The 14427-nt window shown below is 39.6% G+C and overlaps 1 protein-coding gene across 3 annotated transcripts in view; it reads right to left on the bottom strand.

The window, feature by feature from the left end:
- The window catches only part of DENND5A (DENN domain containing 5A), a 93978-nt gene that overhangs the window by 53113 nt on the left and 26438 nt on the right, over positions 1–14427 (bottom strand). For all 3 annotated transcript variants that reach the window (XM_087433239.1, XM_087433240.1, XM_087433238.1), the window contains exons 2-4: positions 6457–6528; positions 5576–5685; positions 2965–3622 (exon numbers count right to left, since the gene is read on the bottom strand). In XM_087433239.1, coding sequence (XP_087289365.1) covers positions 2965–3622; positions 5576–5685; positions 6457–6528 — 840 coding nt within the window. The remainder of the gene's footprint in view (positions 1–2964; positions 3623–5575; positions 5686–6456; positions 6529–14427) is intronic.

The following is a 14427-nucleotide window of genomic DNA, read 5'->3' as shown; positions in this document are numbered from 1 at the left end:
TATTTCACCCAGAGAGAGGAGTCTGAAACTTCATATTTTTAAAACGAGAAGTTGCAAAGTGAAGCCTCAGGAACCACAATCAGCCAACAGACTCTTTTTGTTTGGCCTGTAGTGTGTAACAAAAACACTCCTGCCAACGTTCAAAAATCAGAGATTTCATGCCAAAAATCTGCGTCCTGATGAGAAACTGGAAGATCTAGAAACATCAGGCCAGCATTCTCACCAGGAATTAACTGGAGCTAATTAGTGGCTGTCCACTTTAGATGGGGTATGTGCTCTTCAATTCAACACAGTCTCCACTACTTCACCTTTAAACTATATCCAAAATCCAACCATTTCATACCACTTCACTGTTACCTCCTTAGTCGTGGCCAACATCATCTCTCACCTGGATTATTGCACGGGCCTCCTAACTGAACTCTTTGCTCTCCTCCATACCTTCTTTGGGGATAGACTCTTAATATAGTAGCTAGAGTGTTCCTGTTATAAGCGTAAGTTATTCATTCATTCAACAAACATTTATTGAACACCCATTATATACCAGCTACTGTTCCAATACTTGGAATACATCAGTGAACAAAAGGCAAAAGCCCTGCCCTCATGGAGGTAAAAACACCATTCCTTTGCCCATGGACCAAATCTGAAACAACTTGAGCATCAAAAATAAACAATTATATGGGCCGGCCCCGTGGCTTAGCAGTTAAGTGCGTGTGCTCCACTGCTGGCGGCCCGGGTTTGGATCCTGGGCGCGCACCGACGCACCGCTTCTCCGGCCATGCTGAGGCTGCGTCCCACATACAGCAACTAGAAGGATGTGCAGCTATGACATACAGCTATCTACTGGGGCTTTGGGAGAAAAAAATTAAAAAAAAAAAATTTTAAATTAATAAATAAATAAACAATTATAGTAATATAACCTACTGAAGAAAATAAAAATCTATGAGTCCATACAATAACAAACAAACAAGGGAGAACAGAACGTTCTCCCTTATAGTAAAATGCCAATTAATAAATATAGATGAAGTTAGAAAATCACCATTTTGTAACTGTCATGGTAATAACTGATGCAGACTAGAATCATAAATAGATGTTAAAGCTATTAGGCAAAACTTTGAAGTGGAACAGTATAGAGTTTCAAAGTATCTCCCCATAAATCACTTATTAATTACAAAGGGGAAAAGGATAACTTTCCAGCTAAGAAACTCAGCAGACATCATTTTAACCAAGTGATCAAATTAACATTGGCCCAAAAATGAGACAAACTAACATCATGTGCCTCCTGTAATGATAAAAAATAGACATTATGTGCCTCTTGATATAATGCACTGAGAGAATCACAACATCACTTCTGTGACATTCCAGCCAAAAATTTGTAACTTGAATCTAACCATAAGGAAACATCACACAAACCCAAACTGAGGGACATTCTACAAAACATCTTGCCTGTACTCTTAAAAAATGTCAATGTCATGAAAGACGAGGAACTGACAACTAAAAGCAATGAATGTTACTGGACTAGATCCTGGATCAGGAATAAAAAAAAAATTACCATAATGGACACTACTGGACAATGGTGAAACTTGAATACTGTATTGCATCAATGTTAAATTTCCTGAATTTGATAATCCTACCATGGTTGTGTAAGAAAATGTCCTTATTCTTATGAAATAAAAGCTGAAGCATTTAGGAGTCAAGGGACATGACGTCTGTAATGACTCTCAATGGCTCAGTTATGCTCAAACACATACAGAGACAGAGAGGGAGAATGATAAAACAAATGCAGCCAAATGTTAACAATTGGTGAATTGTGGGACAGCGTATAAGAGTTCTTTGAACACTTCTTGCAACTCTTCCATAAACTAGAAATTATTTCAAAATAAAAAGTCAAAAAACTTAAAATCTCCAAAGACTAGGCATCTCAAGAGTAACAAAGTCCTTATAATGGCCTACAAGACTCTGTACAACCTGGGATCCTGCTAAGTCTCTAACACCATCTTCTCCTACACTCCTGCTCTCTCGCTCCACTCCATCCATCCAGCTTCTTTAACACAGTAAGTACATTCTTGTGTCAGAAGCTTTGTACTTCCTGTGCCTTTTGCCTGGAATACTGTTCCTACAGAGATTAACACGGGTCACTCAGAGAAGCCTAAACTAATCACTCTATTAAAAACTAGAACTTTCCTTCCCCAAATACCATCCTCTTCCCTGTTTTATTTTACAGGGAAGTATCTACATACTATAAATTTTATTTACTTATTTAATCACCTCTCTTTCCCTACTAAAATATAAGTTCCATTATAGGAAAGATTATCTGTTTTGTCCACCACTATATCTCTTGCCCCTGAAAAACAGCAGGCTCTCAATAAATATGTACTGAATGAATGAATTTTATGTTACTTATCTGGCTCATTTAATAAATATTTGTTTCCTCCTGATCTACTTTACTATTTTGTCCAAGTCTGCTGCTCACATTCACTTAACCTCTCATTTATAAAAACAATTCAGTTATAACAAACAACAGAAATAAAAACAAACAACAGAAATAAAAACAATTCAGTTATAACAAACAAACAACAGAAAGAAGCAATACATCTTCATTTTCTCAAACATATTTTCTCAAATATATGAAGGGTCATCATTTGTGAATCCTCAATTTTACTGTTAGGCTGAGGAAGGGGCAGAAATAACTATGCAGAATGACAGAACAGAACTGATGCAAAGTTAGCTTCCTATGACCATCACCTCCTGCCCCTCTTTTCAGCTCAATCAGAAGGGGTATCAGGAGGCAGAGTTTCCCTCCTAGACCGGAGCGCCTAGCAGTTCCATCTATCACCTACCTGCAAAAGATCTGGGTTTTGCTCAAATTGTAACAGGCCTTGACCTTTACAGTCAGCCCCACTGTATCTTACATGGAAAGAAGGGAGGCCCTATGCAGGGAGAGAGGTCTAGTAAGCACTGACTTACGCTGTGAGTAGAGCAGGATTTGAAACTCCAGAAGGGCACAGGTAAAAAGCTGAAACACGTTCTCCACCCCAAGCAGTTCAAAAACCTCTTTGACAGGAAAGTCGAATAGGGGAAGCTCGTTGGTACTTGGTCTCTGGCAGATTATGGGCCCATAGACCCCAGAAAACTTCAAGGACCGGCCGGGAGGTGGGAGTGGCACCTCGTAGAGTACGTTGTATATGTAGCTCTCAAGGGGCAGTGGAGGGGGCTGAGGTGAAGTGACTGCCTGGTAAAGTTGTTCCAGCACACTCCGACATGCTTTCATGAAGGACATGGGCGTGATGAGGCAGATACACTTAGAGACGTAGAGCGTGTCCCGGCTAATGTCATAAGAGTTGAAGCGCTGCAGCTTGGTCCCAGGAGTGCCTTCACCATCCTCCATGCCACCGTGGTCTCGGCCATCAGCAGAGGGAGCATGTAAGACATCATACTCAGCATTATGCATGTGGTAAAGGGTCTGCATGGCACTGCAGATCTGCTTGCTAGTCACCTCCTCATAGAATGTGAGGGCAAACCCAAATGTCCGAGAGCCATCCTCCCTTGTGATAATAAAGGCATGGAACTGGGGCTCCCTGGGATCAGCCTGGGTCTTGAATGCCAGCCCTTTGGGCATGCATAGCTGCAAAAAACAACAACGAAACAAGTGGTGAGAACACTCACTGCTGATCCTCTTTTCACCATCACTACTTATTTACTTATAGAGCACCTACTGTGCTGGGTGTTTGGGATACAAGATCAACACAGCAAAATATCTACCCTAAAGATCTCCCATTCTAAGACAGACAATAAAATTATAATGCACTTATCAGGGCTATAGAGAAGTATATATGAAGTGCTAGGGGAACACAGAACAGACAACCCAGCCTGGGAACATCAGAAAAGGCTTCCTAGATGAAGTTATGTTAGAATTCAACCAGGTAGACAAGGGAAAGAAGGGTATTTCAGGGGCAGGAAGAAAATGCACAAAGATGAGGAGGTAAAAGAACGCTTGGAGAATTTAGGTAGGTGGTTAAGCATGACAACATGTATTGGGAGATGATGCTAGAAATACATCTAAAAACCAGATAGATGCAACCTCGCACCTAAAAATAAAATAAAGTTTTAGACCCTATCAGCTCACAAAAGTCTGTCATCAATAAAACCTTCTCTTTTCATAGAAAAAAGGGTGCACATTTCATATAAAGCAAGGAGATGACATAATCAGGATAAAGATGCACTTTTCTCACTTTAACTCAGATGAGTTATATAAAGAGACTTAGATAGCTAATCAAATTGACCTGAATCAATCAATCCTCATTTACTAGTTTTACACAAAGCTGGCTATACAAATGAATTACCAGCAGCCTGGGTTAACAAATACAAGGACCTACATCCTGTTATATCCATTAGCCTTGAACTTGACTTCCCAAAGCCTAGCTGTTTCTAGAATATAGCATATTAAAATGAAATAAACACTGGAGTAGGAGTCAAAAACCTTGAGGTTCTCTAAGACTTAGTTTCCTCATCTGTGAAATGAAGATAATATAGTTTACTCCACCTACTTCACAGAGTTATTGCATGCATCAAACAAGATCACCCTCTAAAAACTACAAAAAGCTATCAAAAATTAACAGAGGCAGTACAAAGATTTAGTTAAGAGCAGAGCTCTGGAACCAGACCATGGTGTTCAAACTCCAGCTCAAATGCTTCTTAGCCATGTGACCTTGAACACATTACTTAACCGTTTTTGGATCTTAGTTCCCTCATTTGTAAAATATGTGTGTGCCTATGTCTGGTGTGTGTGTGTATTTAACATTATCTACATAAGGAGTATTCTGATGATTAAATGAGTTAATTCATGTAAAATGCTTATCACGGTGCCTAGCACAAGGTGCATACTCAATAAAGGGAGCTGATTCATAGTAGTATTCTTCTACATGAGATTTAAAATGCTGTCCTCTCTAAAACGATGAAACAGAAATACCCATTTCTGTCATATTACTCAGGTGTATAAAATGCAGATTGAGAGAAAATTGCTTTAAACCTCACTCATGTAATCTCAATACTATAAGCAACCAATAGCTCAGTACCAACCAACAGCTCACTGACCGATTATACTATGTATTTGTCTGACAAAAGAAACATATTGTGACTTTCAGTATATTTGATATATTGATCAAAATTCAGAATCATGGGCTGGGCCAGTGGCACAGTGGTTAAGTTTGCGCACTCTGCTTTGGCAGCCCCAGGTTCACAGGTTCGGCTCCAGGGCACGGCCCTACGCACCACTCATCAAGCCATGCTGTGGTAGCATCCCATATACAAAATAGAGGAAGATGGGCACAGATGTTAGCTCAGGGCTAATCTTCCTCAGCAAAAAGAGGAAGACTGGCAACGGATGTTAGCTAAGGGCTGATCTTCCCCACCAAAAAAAAAAAAAAAAAAAAGGCAGAATCATGAACAATATGCATACAACCCCTTCTTCAAAAATTATTGGTACTCGTGGAACCTCTGCTACCACTGTCTGGAGTCACTATCCTACTATAAACTACTCTGTAAAATTATCTCATACTTGTAGCTAACCAATACTAACCATTCCCACTGCGTCTTGGTCAAAGGGATTCCATTCTACGTTCTCAGGATATCGTGCAAGAACCTTAGACTTGAACGTTCGTCTCAATGGTGTCTGCTCAAAATTTTCTCCTGCAAGAAAAAGAATGAAGCAAATCATCTCCACAAAGTCCTTGAAATCACAGGGTTATGAATGTCTGAGCTTGGTAGTCCAGCAAGGTACAGAAATAAAGGCAAAGGGGTTAGTATGCCAATCACCTAAGAAAAGGAAAAGTATTAAAGTTATTAGGTAAGTAAAGAAGCTGAAAAAGTTTAGCATGGTTAATATTGGACACCACTAGCTATCTTTACTTTTCTTTAAAATGAAATTATTACTAAAAACCCAATAGTTAATCTTCTTGGGAGAGAGGGGAGAAAGCACAAGGAATGATACAGGATTATGTCCATCTTTTTTTTCCCCCCTGACAGCCACATTTAGTGTGCTTAAAGTCAATTGATAACATCATAGAAGCATATATGATTTTAAATTTAGAATAAAGTATGTATTTCTACGATCTCTGAAAAAATACAAAGGGACTAAAAGATTCAAGAACATTAAGAAAGCATATTTCAGAGTAAATCTAATGAGCTATTTTGTCAATCCAGAATCATTTGAAATTTCTGAAATTCTCTTTTGTTTCCCTCTTCCCCCTCCTAAAAATATTACAGTGAAATAAGAACACTAAAGTGAAAAGAGGAAGAACCAAAGAACCCACCACCTATAGGAATACAAATATGAAAAATCTACTGGTCAAAAAAGGCACAAGAAGGTTAGAAGGTCAAAGGGTACAAAATGCCACTGGAGAGACCTATGTAAGAGCCATCAGAAAGCTTTGGGTGTTCTCAATTTTGTTTTGTTTTTACCTTCAGTCGTACTGGAAATGAAAGCTCTGGCACCATCCCTGGCTTTAGAAGCCTGTATGTACTGGCATAATGCTATATGATAAATGAAATAACAAAGTATTACAATAAAGCAGAGTTATTCAAAACTTTTTTGACCATGACTCCAATATGAAACAAATTTTACAACATGAAGCAATACACACACACATGATGTATATATATAAATTTTCCTAAAACAATAATTTCACAATACTTACCCTTACTATATGTGATGCGCTCTCATAGTTTCTATTTTATATCATTAAAACCAAATATGCTAATTACACACCTACTAATGGTCACAATTCACAGTTGGAAAAACATTACAAGACAGTAAAATGGGATGAAGAGCTCAACAGATAACAAACTACTATAAAGCCACTAGTGCTTTATCCAAACGTATACTGCCCCAAATATTGCTTTTCCTAAGGGGTAGGGAGTGGAGGACAAATTAAATGCACCTAAATATTTCAAACAAATAAACTTAGTAGGAGTCATGGAAAAATATGTGGGAAACATGATCAAGGACAATTGAATTGAACTCTATACCTATTTATTGAGTAATCAAGGGCCTTAGGTACTGTGGGGGATAGAGATGAACTAGATGAAGCACCTATGCCCAAGGACCTTACTATCAAATATATAGGAAAAAAATATACACAAATAACCATTTCACAGGGAGGTTATCATCTGGGAGGCTCCAGATCTTCAGTCTATGTAGTCTAACTACTCAGAGCACACTTGCACAGGATCCCGTTCATGTGCTCTAGTTGATAGAATAAATTCTGTTCCAACTATAGTTTTTCTAAGTTGGTTTGAACCCAAAGGAGCTGGTGATTATTAAGAAAGATATATCCTTCATCAACACAGGATTGGGATGAACCTGACGTCAGATAGTCCTTCACTCTAACTCATCCCAGAGGCACCTCAGAAGTTTCTAAAAAAGAAGAGTTTATAATAATTCTAAGGCACTTGTTCCAGAAATTAATAATGATTCCAGTCAGAAAGTTATTGCTGGGCCGGCCCCGTGGCTTAGCGGTTAAGTGTGCGCACTCCGCTACTGGCGGCCCGGGTTCAGATCCCGGGCGCGCACCGACGCACGGCTTCTCCGGCCATGCTGAGGCCGCGTCCCACATACAGCAACTAGAAGGACGTGCAGCTATGACATACAACTGTCTACTGGGGCTTTGGGGGAAAAAAATATATATATATAAATATAAAAAAAAAAAAAGAAAGTTATTGCTATTACAACTAAAACCTTCACTTCCATTTTCTCTCAGCTTTTGTCTGTCACCATCAGAAGCCCACATTCATAATTTTCAACTTATGGTAAGACCCAACCTTCACGGGTCGGCCAGGTGGCGTAGCGCTTAAGCGCGCGCACTCCGCTGCGGCGGCCCAGGGTTCTCAGGTTCGGATCCTGAGCGTGCACCAACACACCACTTGTCAAGCCAAGCTGTGGTGGCGTCCCATATAAAGTAGAAAAAGATGGGCACGGATGTTAGCCCAGGGCCAATCTTCCTCAGCAAAAAGAGGAGGATTGGCAGCGGATGTTAGCTCAGGGCTGACCTTCCGCGCGCACACACAAAAAAAGACCGAACTTTCTGTTAGTAAAGCAACTACCACAATTTCAATTCCTCTCATTTCCTGATCCCTTCTCCAAACTGATTTTTCTGAAACTCTTTTCCAGCAAATTTTATCTCTCAAAATACATTTGGTAATCTGCACTAAAGATGACTGGCAAAATCAGCAGGCAGCTGGTAACAGCAGTAGCAACAAAGCCCTAGAGCTATGTGGAGCTCGTCTCTGAGCTTTCATTTCAGTAACACCTGCAAAGAGCCCACCCATGGCAAGCCCGCACTCACTGTACAAAGTAATTAAACAGCAAGCAGCTGACACAATGATCTTGTCTAAGTCTGAGATTCTCAGAATGTATTTTTAAACTTCATTCAGTTCTGAGAGAAGATAACCATTTCTTCCTCCTAAGCTTCTTCACTTTCAGTTGTCAGTCTGCTCATTTCTTCCTTACTAGGCTAGAAAATCCCCTGAGTAAAAACCACGAAATATTTGAACATATACAGGAATCAGGGCAGTTACCACTGTCCTATGTGAAAGCCTTCAGAGAAAGACATTTTCCTAAGTTGGCTATGAGGTGCCCCCTAAGACAGGATGAGCATTCAAAGCATGGAACAGGGGACGATTTAAGGGGAGAATTTTAAACAACCAGTGAGATGAAGCCAGAGATGAACATGATGAGCTGATCTGAAGCGTAGACAAAGAGGAGAGGGAGGCTTGAATCACAGGGAGAAGTGGTCTTCAGATCCTCTGTCCCCACCACCACCTCTCTACCTCCTGCCCCTTCTTCACACAAACTGAGTAAAGAAGTCTTGTTCAAGAGTCAGGTTCTGAGTAAAGGCACAGAGAGTGCCAATCTTAGACAAAAGCCCTTCTGTGTATTAGACTGGACCAGTGTAAGGAGCATAGCATTTCCACTGCAAGCAGAAAGGAGGTGTATAAAGAGGAGATTATGAGGGCCCTGAGAACAAATCATGTTCACCATAGCCATCCTATAAAGAGCACCAGAAAAGTAATAGAGGAGGGAGATTCACAAACCTAGGATCTTTTCATTAAAACAATTCTATCTTTCATCATTTACTGAGGGCTGAGTTATGAGAAGAAGCAGTAGAGACTTACTGCCTCAGGAACACCTACATAGCCCTACCTCCTGAAACCTGTACATGTGTCACAGGTCCCTTAAATCCTCAATTATTTACACCTTTAGAAATTCAAACAATATTAGGAATAAGACATCACAACCACAACTGTCCTATTGTCCTAGAAACAACAACTAATTATTTGCCCAACACATACAGAGTACACAAACGTCAGCAGGTCGGGATATCAGAACTAAGGCCCATTTCTAACAGCAACTTAAAAATTAGTCAACTAGGTGTTGGTCTATCTTTGTGAATCTGCCCCCAGGAAAGAAGAGTTCAGATAAATCACAACAGATTTTTTTAAAAGCCTGCGTGCTTTACAAGCACTTCTAATAGGTTCTTTGTTTACTTGTTCTGCTTTGACCAAGCCAGAAACAAACTGACATTTGTATTGCTATTAGTCTGTTAGTACTAGCTTGATTCGAATAACCCTAAATGAGGGATGCTTACACTGAGAAGCTTCAAAGAAACTCTAAAACTCTCTGAAATGATTTATAAAATTCTGTATGAAGATATGTGCATTTTTCTGGAGAGAGAACACAATTTTCATCAGATTGTCAAAGGGTCCCATGACCCAAAAAAGTTAGAAACCGTAGCTCTTAAGTGTTTCTACTAATTTGGGCAGGAAACATTTTGACCACTTACAGATTAACCTAAATGGGCAAGTTTTTACACAGTCTAAAATAAAATATATGCACTACTAAATAACTTTCTAGGTTGATGCTGACCCAAATTAGGACAACACTGTTTTCTCCTTTCCTATCATGAGAAGCCTATGTTGACTGGATGCAAGATTCTCTCTAACATACACACACGTGAACAAGTTAAAAAAGAAAAGAAAAAAAAAATCAAAACTTGTCTGAAGTCATCTGAAAGGTCACCAGAAAATGTTCACCAAAATTTCAAAGCTGCACATTTGTATTAAACGTATTCCATCTGTGGGAAACAGTGATAGTTTTGAAATGGTAGAGCAGATATGAAAAGGCATGACTCAAGTAGCTACTGAAAAAGACCCAAGATGGTCAAATCTCGACCTAGTTTATGTTGAACTACACAATGCTTCTCCAGATCATAGTGTTAGCTTAAATTCAAGCAAAATAAAAGTAACCATCATTTCCTAGGAAATTGTTTATGGGACATATTTGTTATACCCACATCTTGGACTAGCTATACCAAATAAAAGGAGTATTTCAATTTCTAAATCTATCAGTAGTCAGAGCTGAGATACACTTAAGGAGCTTTACATAAAATTCGAAGTTAAAAAAAAAAAGAGGTAATGGCATTTTTATATCTGATCCCTTGGAGAAGGTGGGGAGGATAATATAAATATCTATGAAACTATAACTGAAAAAAATTGACTTTGTCAACAAAATAATTTATATCTAGTCTGATGGAGGTTCTGCTTCCAGTCATGGCAGAGTAGCTCCTATGAGACCAACTCTTGCAGATAACTATGAACTCTGGACAAAATATAAAAAACAACTACCTGAAGATAGAAGAGAACGAAAAGCAGGCAGATTAGGAAGGAGGAAGGAGAGTCACTTGAAAGAAGGTAACAACACCAGTAAGTGTCCCTTTTTTTATGGCTTGTGGCCAAACAGGTCCCAGTCTATGCCTTGAGAGGTAGCTAAAATTCAGATAAAAACCCATTAGTCTTACTCACTTGAACAAGAGGGCAGACTTTAAGGCAACCACAGCAACTGGGAAGTGAGGGAGGGAAATTCTAGAGAAACCCAGAAAAGGGGTGCCCCAAACTCTGTGTATGAACTCTGCCCAAATCTCTGGCTAATCCCTGAACCACGCACACATGGAACAGACCCCAAGCAGCCAAGTTAGGGCTAAAAGAACTGAACTGAGATTTAAGCTGCCATTCACTGCAGGGGAACAAAGTTTAGCAAAACAAAGAAAATTCAATGTTCTTTGGAGGATGGTAACACAATCCAGAGTCTCTACAATATACCATACTCAATGCCAAAGATGCAAGCCCAAACTGTTCAGCATATAAAGAAATAGGAAAACATGACCCATTCTCAAGAGAAGAGTCAATCAACAGAAACCAACCCTGAGTTGCTCCAAATACTGGGATTAGCGAGCAAGGATTTCAAAATAGCTATGATGGTGATGAATTAAAAAACAGTATATCTCAACAGAGAAATACACTATGATGCAGTGAGTGGGCTTAGTAGCAGATTGGAGATGCAGAAGAGTTAGTGAACTTAAAAACAGATCAATAAAAAGTATCCAATCTGAAGAACAGAGAGAAAAAAAATTAGAGGGGGGGTGTGGGGGCTGGGGAAAGGACCACAGATATCTGTGGGGCAACAAGTCTAACATACACATAATTGGAGCTCCAGAAGGAAAGGAGAGCAAATGAGGTAAAAAACAATATTTGAAGAAATAATGATCAAAAATTTCCCAAATTTGGTAAAAGATATACATTTACAGATTCAAGAAGCTCAGTGGATCCCAAGCAGGATAAATACCAAGAAAATCATAATAAGCAGATCACAGTCAAACTCTGAAAAAAAGAGAAAAAATTTTAAAGAGAATAATTGGAAAGGAACCAGAGAAAAAGGATACATTACATTAAAGAGAAAAAAATGATTGAAATTACCATTGCCTTCTTATCAGAAACAATGGAGATTAGAAGACATGGAACAACACCTTACAAGTACCAAAAGAAAAAAAAAAAAACTGTCAACCCAGAATTCTATAAACAAAAAAATCCTTCAAACATGAAAGCAAAATAAAAACATTTTCAAGTAAAACAAAACTAAGAGAATTCACTGCCTGCAGACCAGCAATACAAGAGAGAGAAAAACCCATCCCAATAGGTTACACACTGTATGACTGCATTTATATACATTCTTGAAAGGACAAAATTATAGAAATAAAGAACAGATTCGTGGTTGCCAGAGGTCAGGGATTGGGGGTGCTGTAAAAGGGCAACCCCAAGAATACTTGTAGTGATGCAACTATTCTGTATCTTGACTGTATCAGTGTCAATATCCTGGTTGTGATAGTATACTATAGTTTTGCAAGATGTTACTACTGGATAAAGGGTACACAGTAATTTCTCTGTATTATTTCTTACAAGTGTATATGAATCTACAATTATCTCAAATAAAAAGCTTAACGTTTTTAAAAAGTACATTTTTTAATTAAAAAAATTTTTTAATGTTTTAACAACCTGTCAAAGTTTTAAAGCAGAGGCTGCAGGCAATACAATTCAAGCATTCAAAACTATACCGTGGACAGAACTCTGAAGGCAGCTGAGCTATCCCTCTCTCCAGGCCCAAGACAGAAGTGTCACATGAACGGCCTCACCTCACCACATCAACATCAATCCTGTAAGGTCTAGATCACATTATCTACAGCACAAGTGATAGAATTTATTTCCTCTGGGAATGGATACAACCAGGTTATTATGCTATCCTCTGCATATCGGCATTCTGGGATGTCGTAGAATTGATCTTGTTGGTGACACTGGTCAACAATTCAATGCCGCTTATGCTATAATCAGTTTATTTCCTGCACTAAAATGCAGGCAGATGCCACTGTATCTTTCCTGTTACAAACATTCCTGAAATAGACTGCCCACCAGAACAGTATTACTACCAACTCACAACTGTTTTTGGTGCATGTTGAAAAACCAGCTTGTGTTTCGTCATCAACTCACTTGCTGCCCCAGCATTTCAATTCTCCTTGTCTTCCAGAAAATTTCTGAACCCCTGTACAAATCAGAGATCATCCCTCGTCATCTCTGACTGACAGAGCACAGTGTAGTAAGAGATCGGAATGCAAATTTCTAAGTAAATGAGCATTAACCTTGCTATTACTTTTAGATGACTACTTCATTACTATCTGCACTTTCTAAAGAGAGATAGCTTTAAAAAACACAATAACACTAGCAGAGTTTTGGTAGCTACAGAAAACCATCTAACACTACACTCTACTCATCACTCTCCTCCACCTCTTCTACATATGAAATTGAGGTAAATTTTCAGCTCCTGCAGCATAAAGTGAAAAAAATAACTGCTCTTTAAAGAGACAGCCTGTACCTTGGCCCACATCATCAGCTGACTGGTGCTCAGGGGTCAGACATTCACAAACAAATACCCGGAGTGCAGCTAAGTGAGCTGCCCCCTCCTTGGACAGGCCACAAGGGCTCTTTCTAAGGCACTAACTAACCCAGGAAAGCAACTCACCAGGCTTTTCAATGAAACAGCAATAGAAACCATCTGTTACGCCTATGTTTCCCCTTGAGGCAGATTTGTCCACTTTCTTTCTCAACATATTTTCTTGGTCAGAAAACTTCAGATTTGTGAATACAGCCACTACTTTTATTGATGTTTTGACTCCTGCTTGACATATTCCAGGCACCACACCTAGTCCAACTCATGCACCCAGTATTTCTAAAATGGCTGAACTTCTCGTGTACCCAGTTTGTTTGTTTGTTTGCTTGTTTGTTTTGGCTGAGGAAGATTTGCCCTGAGCTAATATCCGCTGCCAATCTTCTTCTTTTTGTATGTGAGCTGCCACCACAGCATGGCCACTGACAGATCAGTGGTGTAGGTCCACCCCTGGGAACCAAACCCAAGCCACCGAAGAGGAGCACACCAAACTTAACGACTAGGCCACCAGAGCTGGCCCTCATGCACCCAGGTTTATCAAGAGACTGGGGTTTGAGAACTTATCTAGATAGGACTGCTCCAAACACAGGTAGGACAGAACTTCAGTAGCAAGGTAACAAGGTAGACACTGCCTCCCTTTCAGCCCAGCCAAATACCCTGAAGGCCACACATCTGTTGAGCTAACATCTGGAACTTAGATAATCTGCTCTGTTTAGTGGGAGAAGCAACAAGCTGTCAAATTCATGGTCTTTCAGACCAGTCTAATGAACCCAGTCCTGTGAGCTGGATATACACATACTGTTTTGAACAGAGTGAGGGCTCCCAGAGGCTACACATGTACACAGGTACTTTTCTCTAAAAACTAGCCCCTCCAGAGAGCTGGGCTTAGGCAAACCCACTGGAATGGGATCTCTGAGAAAGAAGCAGCAGAGGACAAATCTGAGCAATGGTCTTCATGCTCTCCTCAAAACCAAATTTTAAAATAATCAGTCTAAATTAAGTGTAAGCAACAAGCCTAGAAGACAGAAGACAGGGTTAAAGTCTCACCTTGGCTACTTACTAGTTGCATGACCTAAACAACCTACTGAATTTTGTGGGTCTCA

Source organism: Ceratotherium simum, chromosome 7 (assembly GCF_057802395.1).
Source record: "Ceratotherium simum simum isolate JZ-2026a chromosome 7, ASM5780239v1, whole genome shotgun sequence".
Taxonomy (NCBI): Eukaryota; Metazoa; Chordata; class Mammalia; order Perissodactyla; family Rhinocerotidae; genus Ceratotherium; species Ceratotherium simum.
This window is presented reverse-complemented; position numbering and strand designations above follow the sequence as displayed.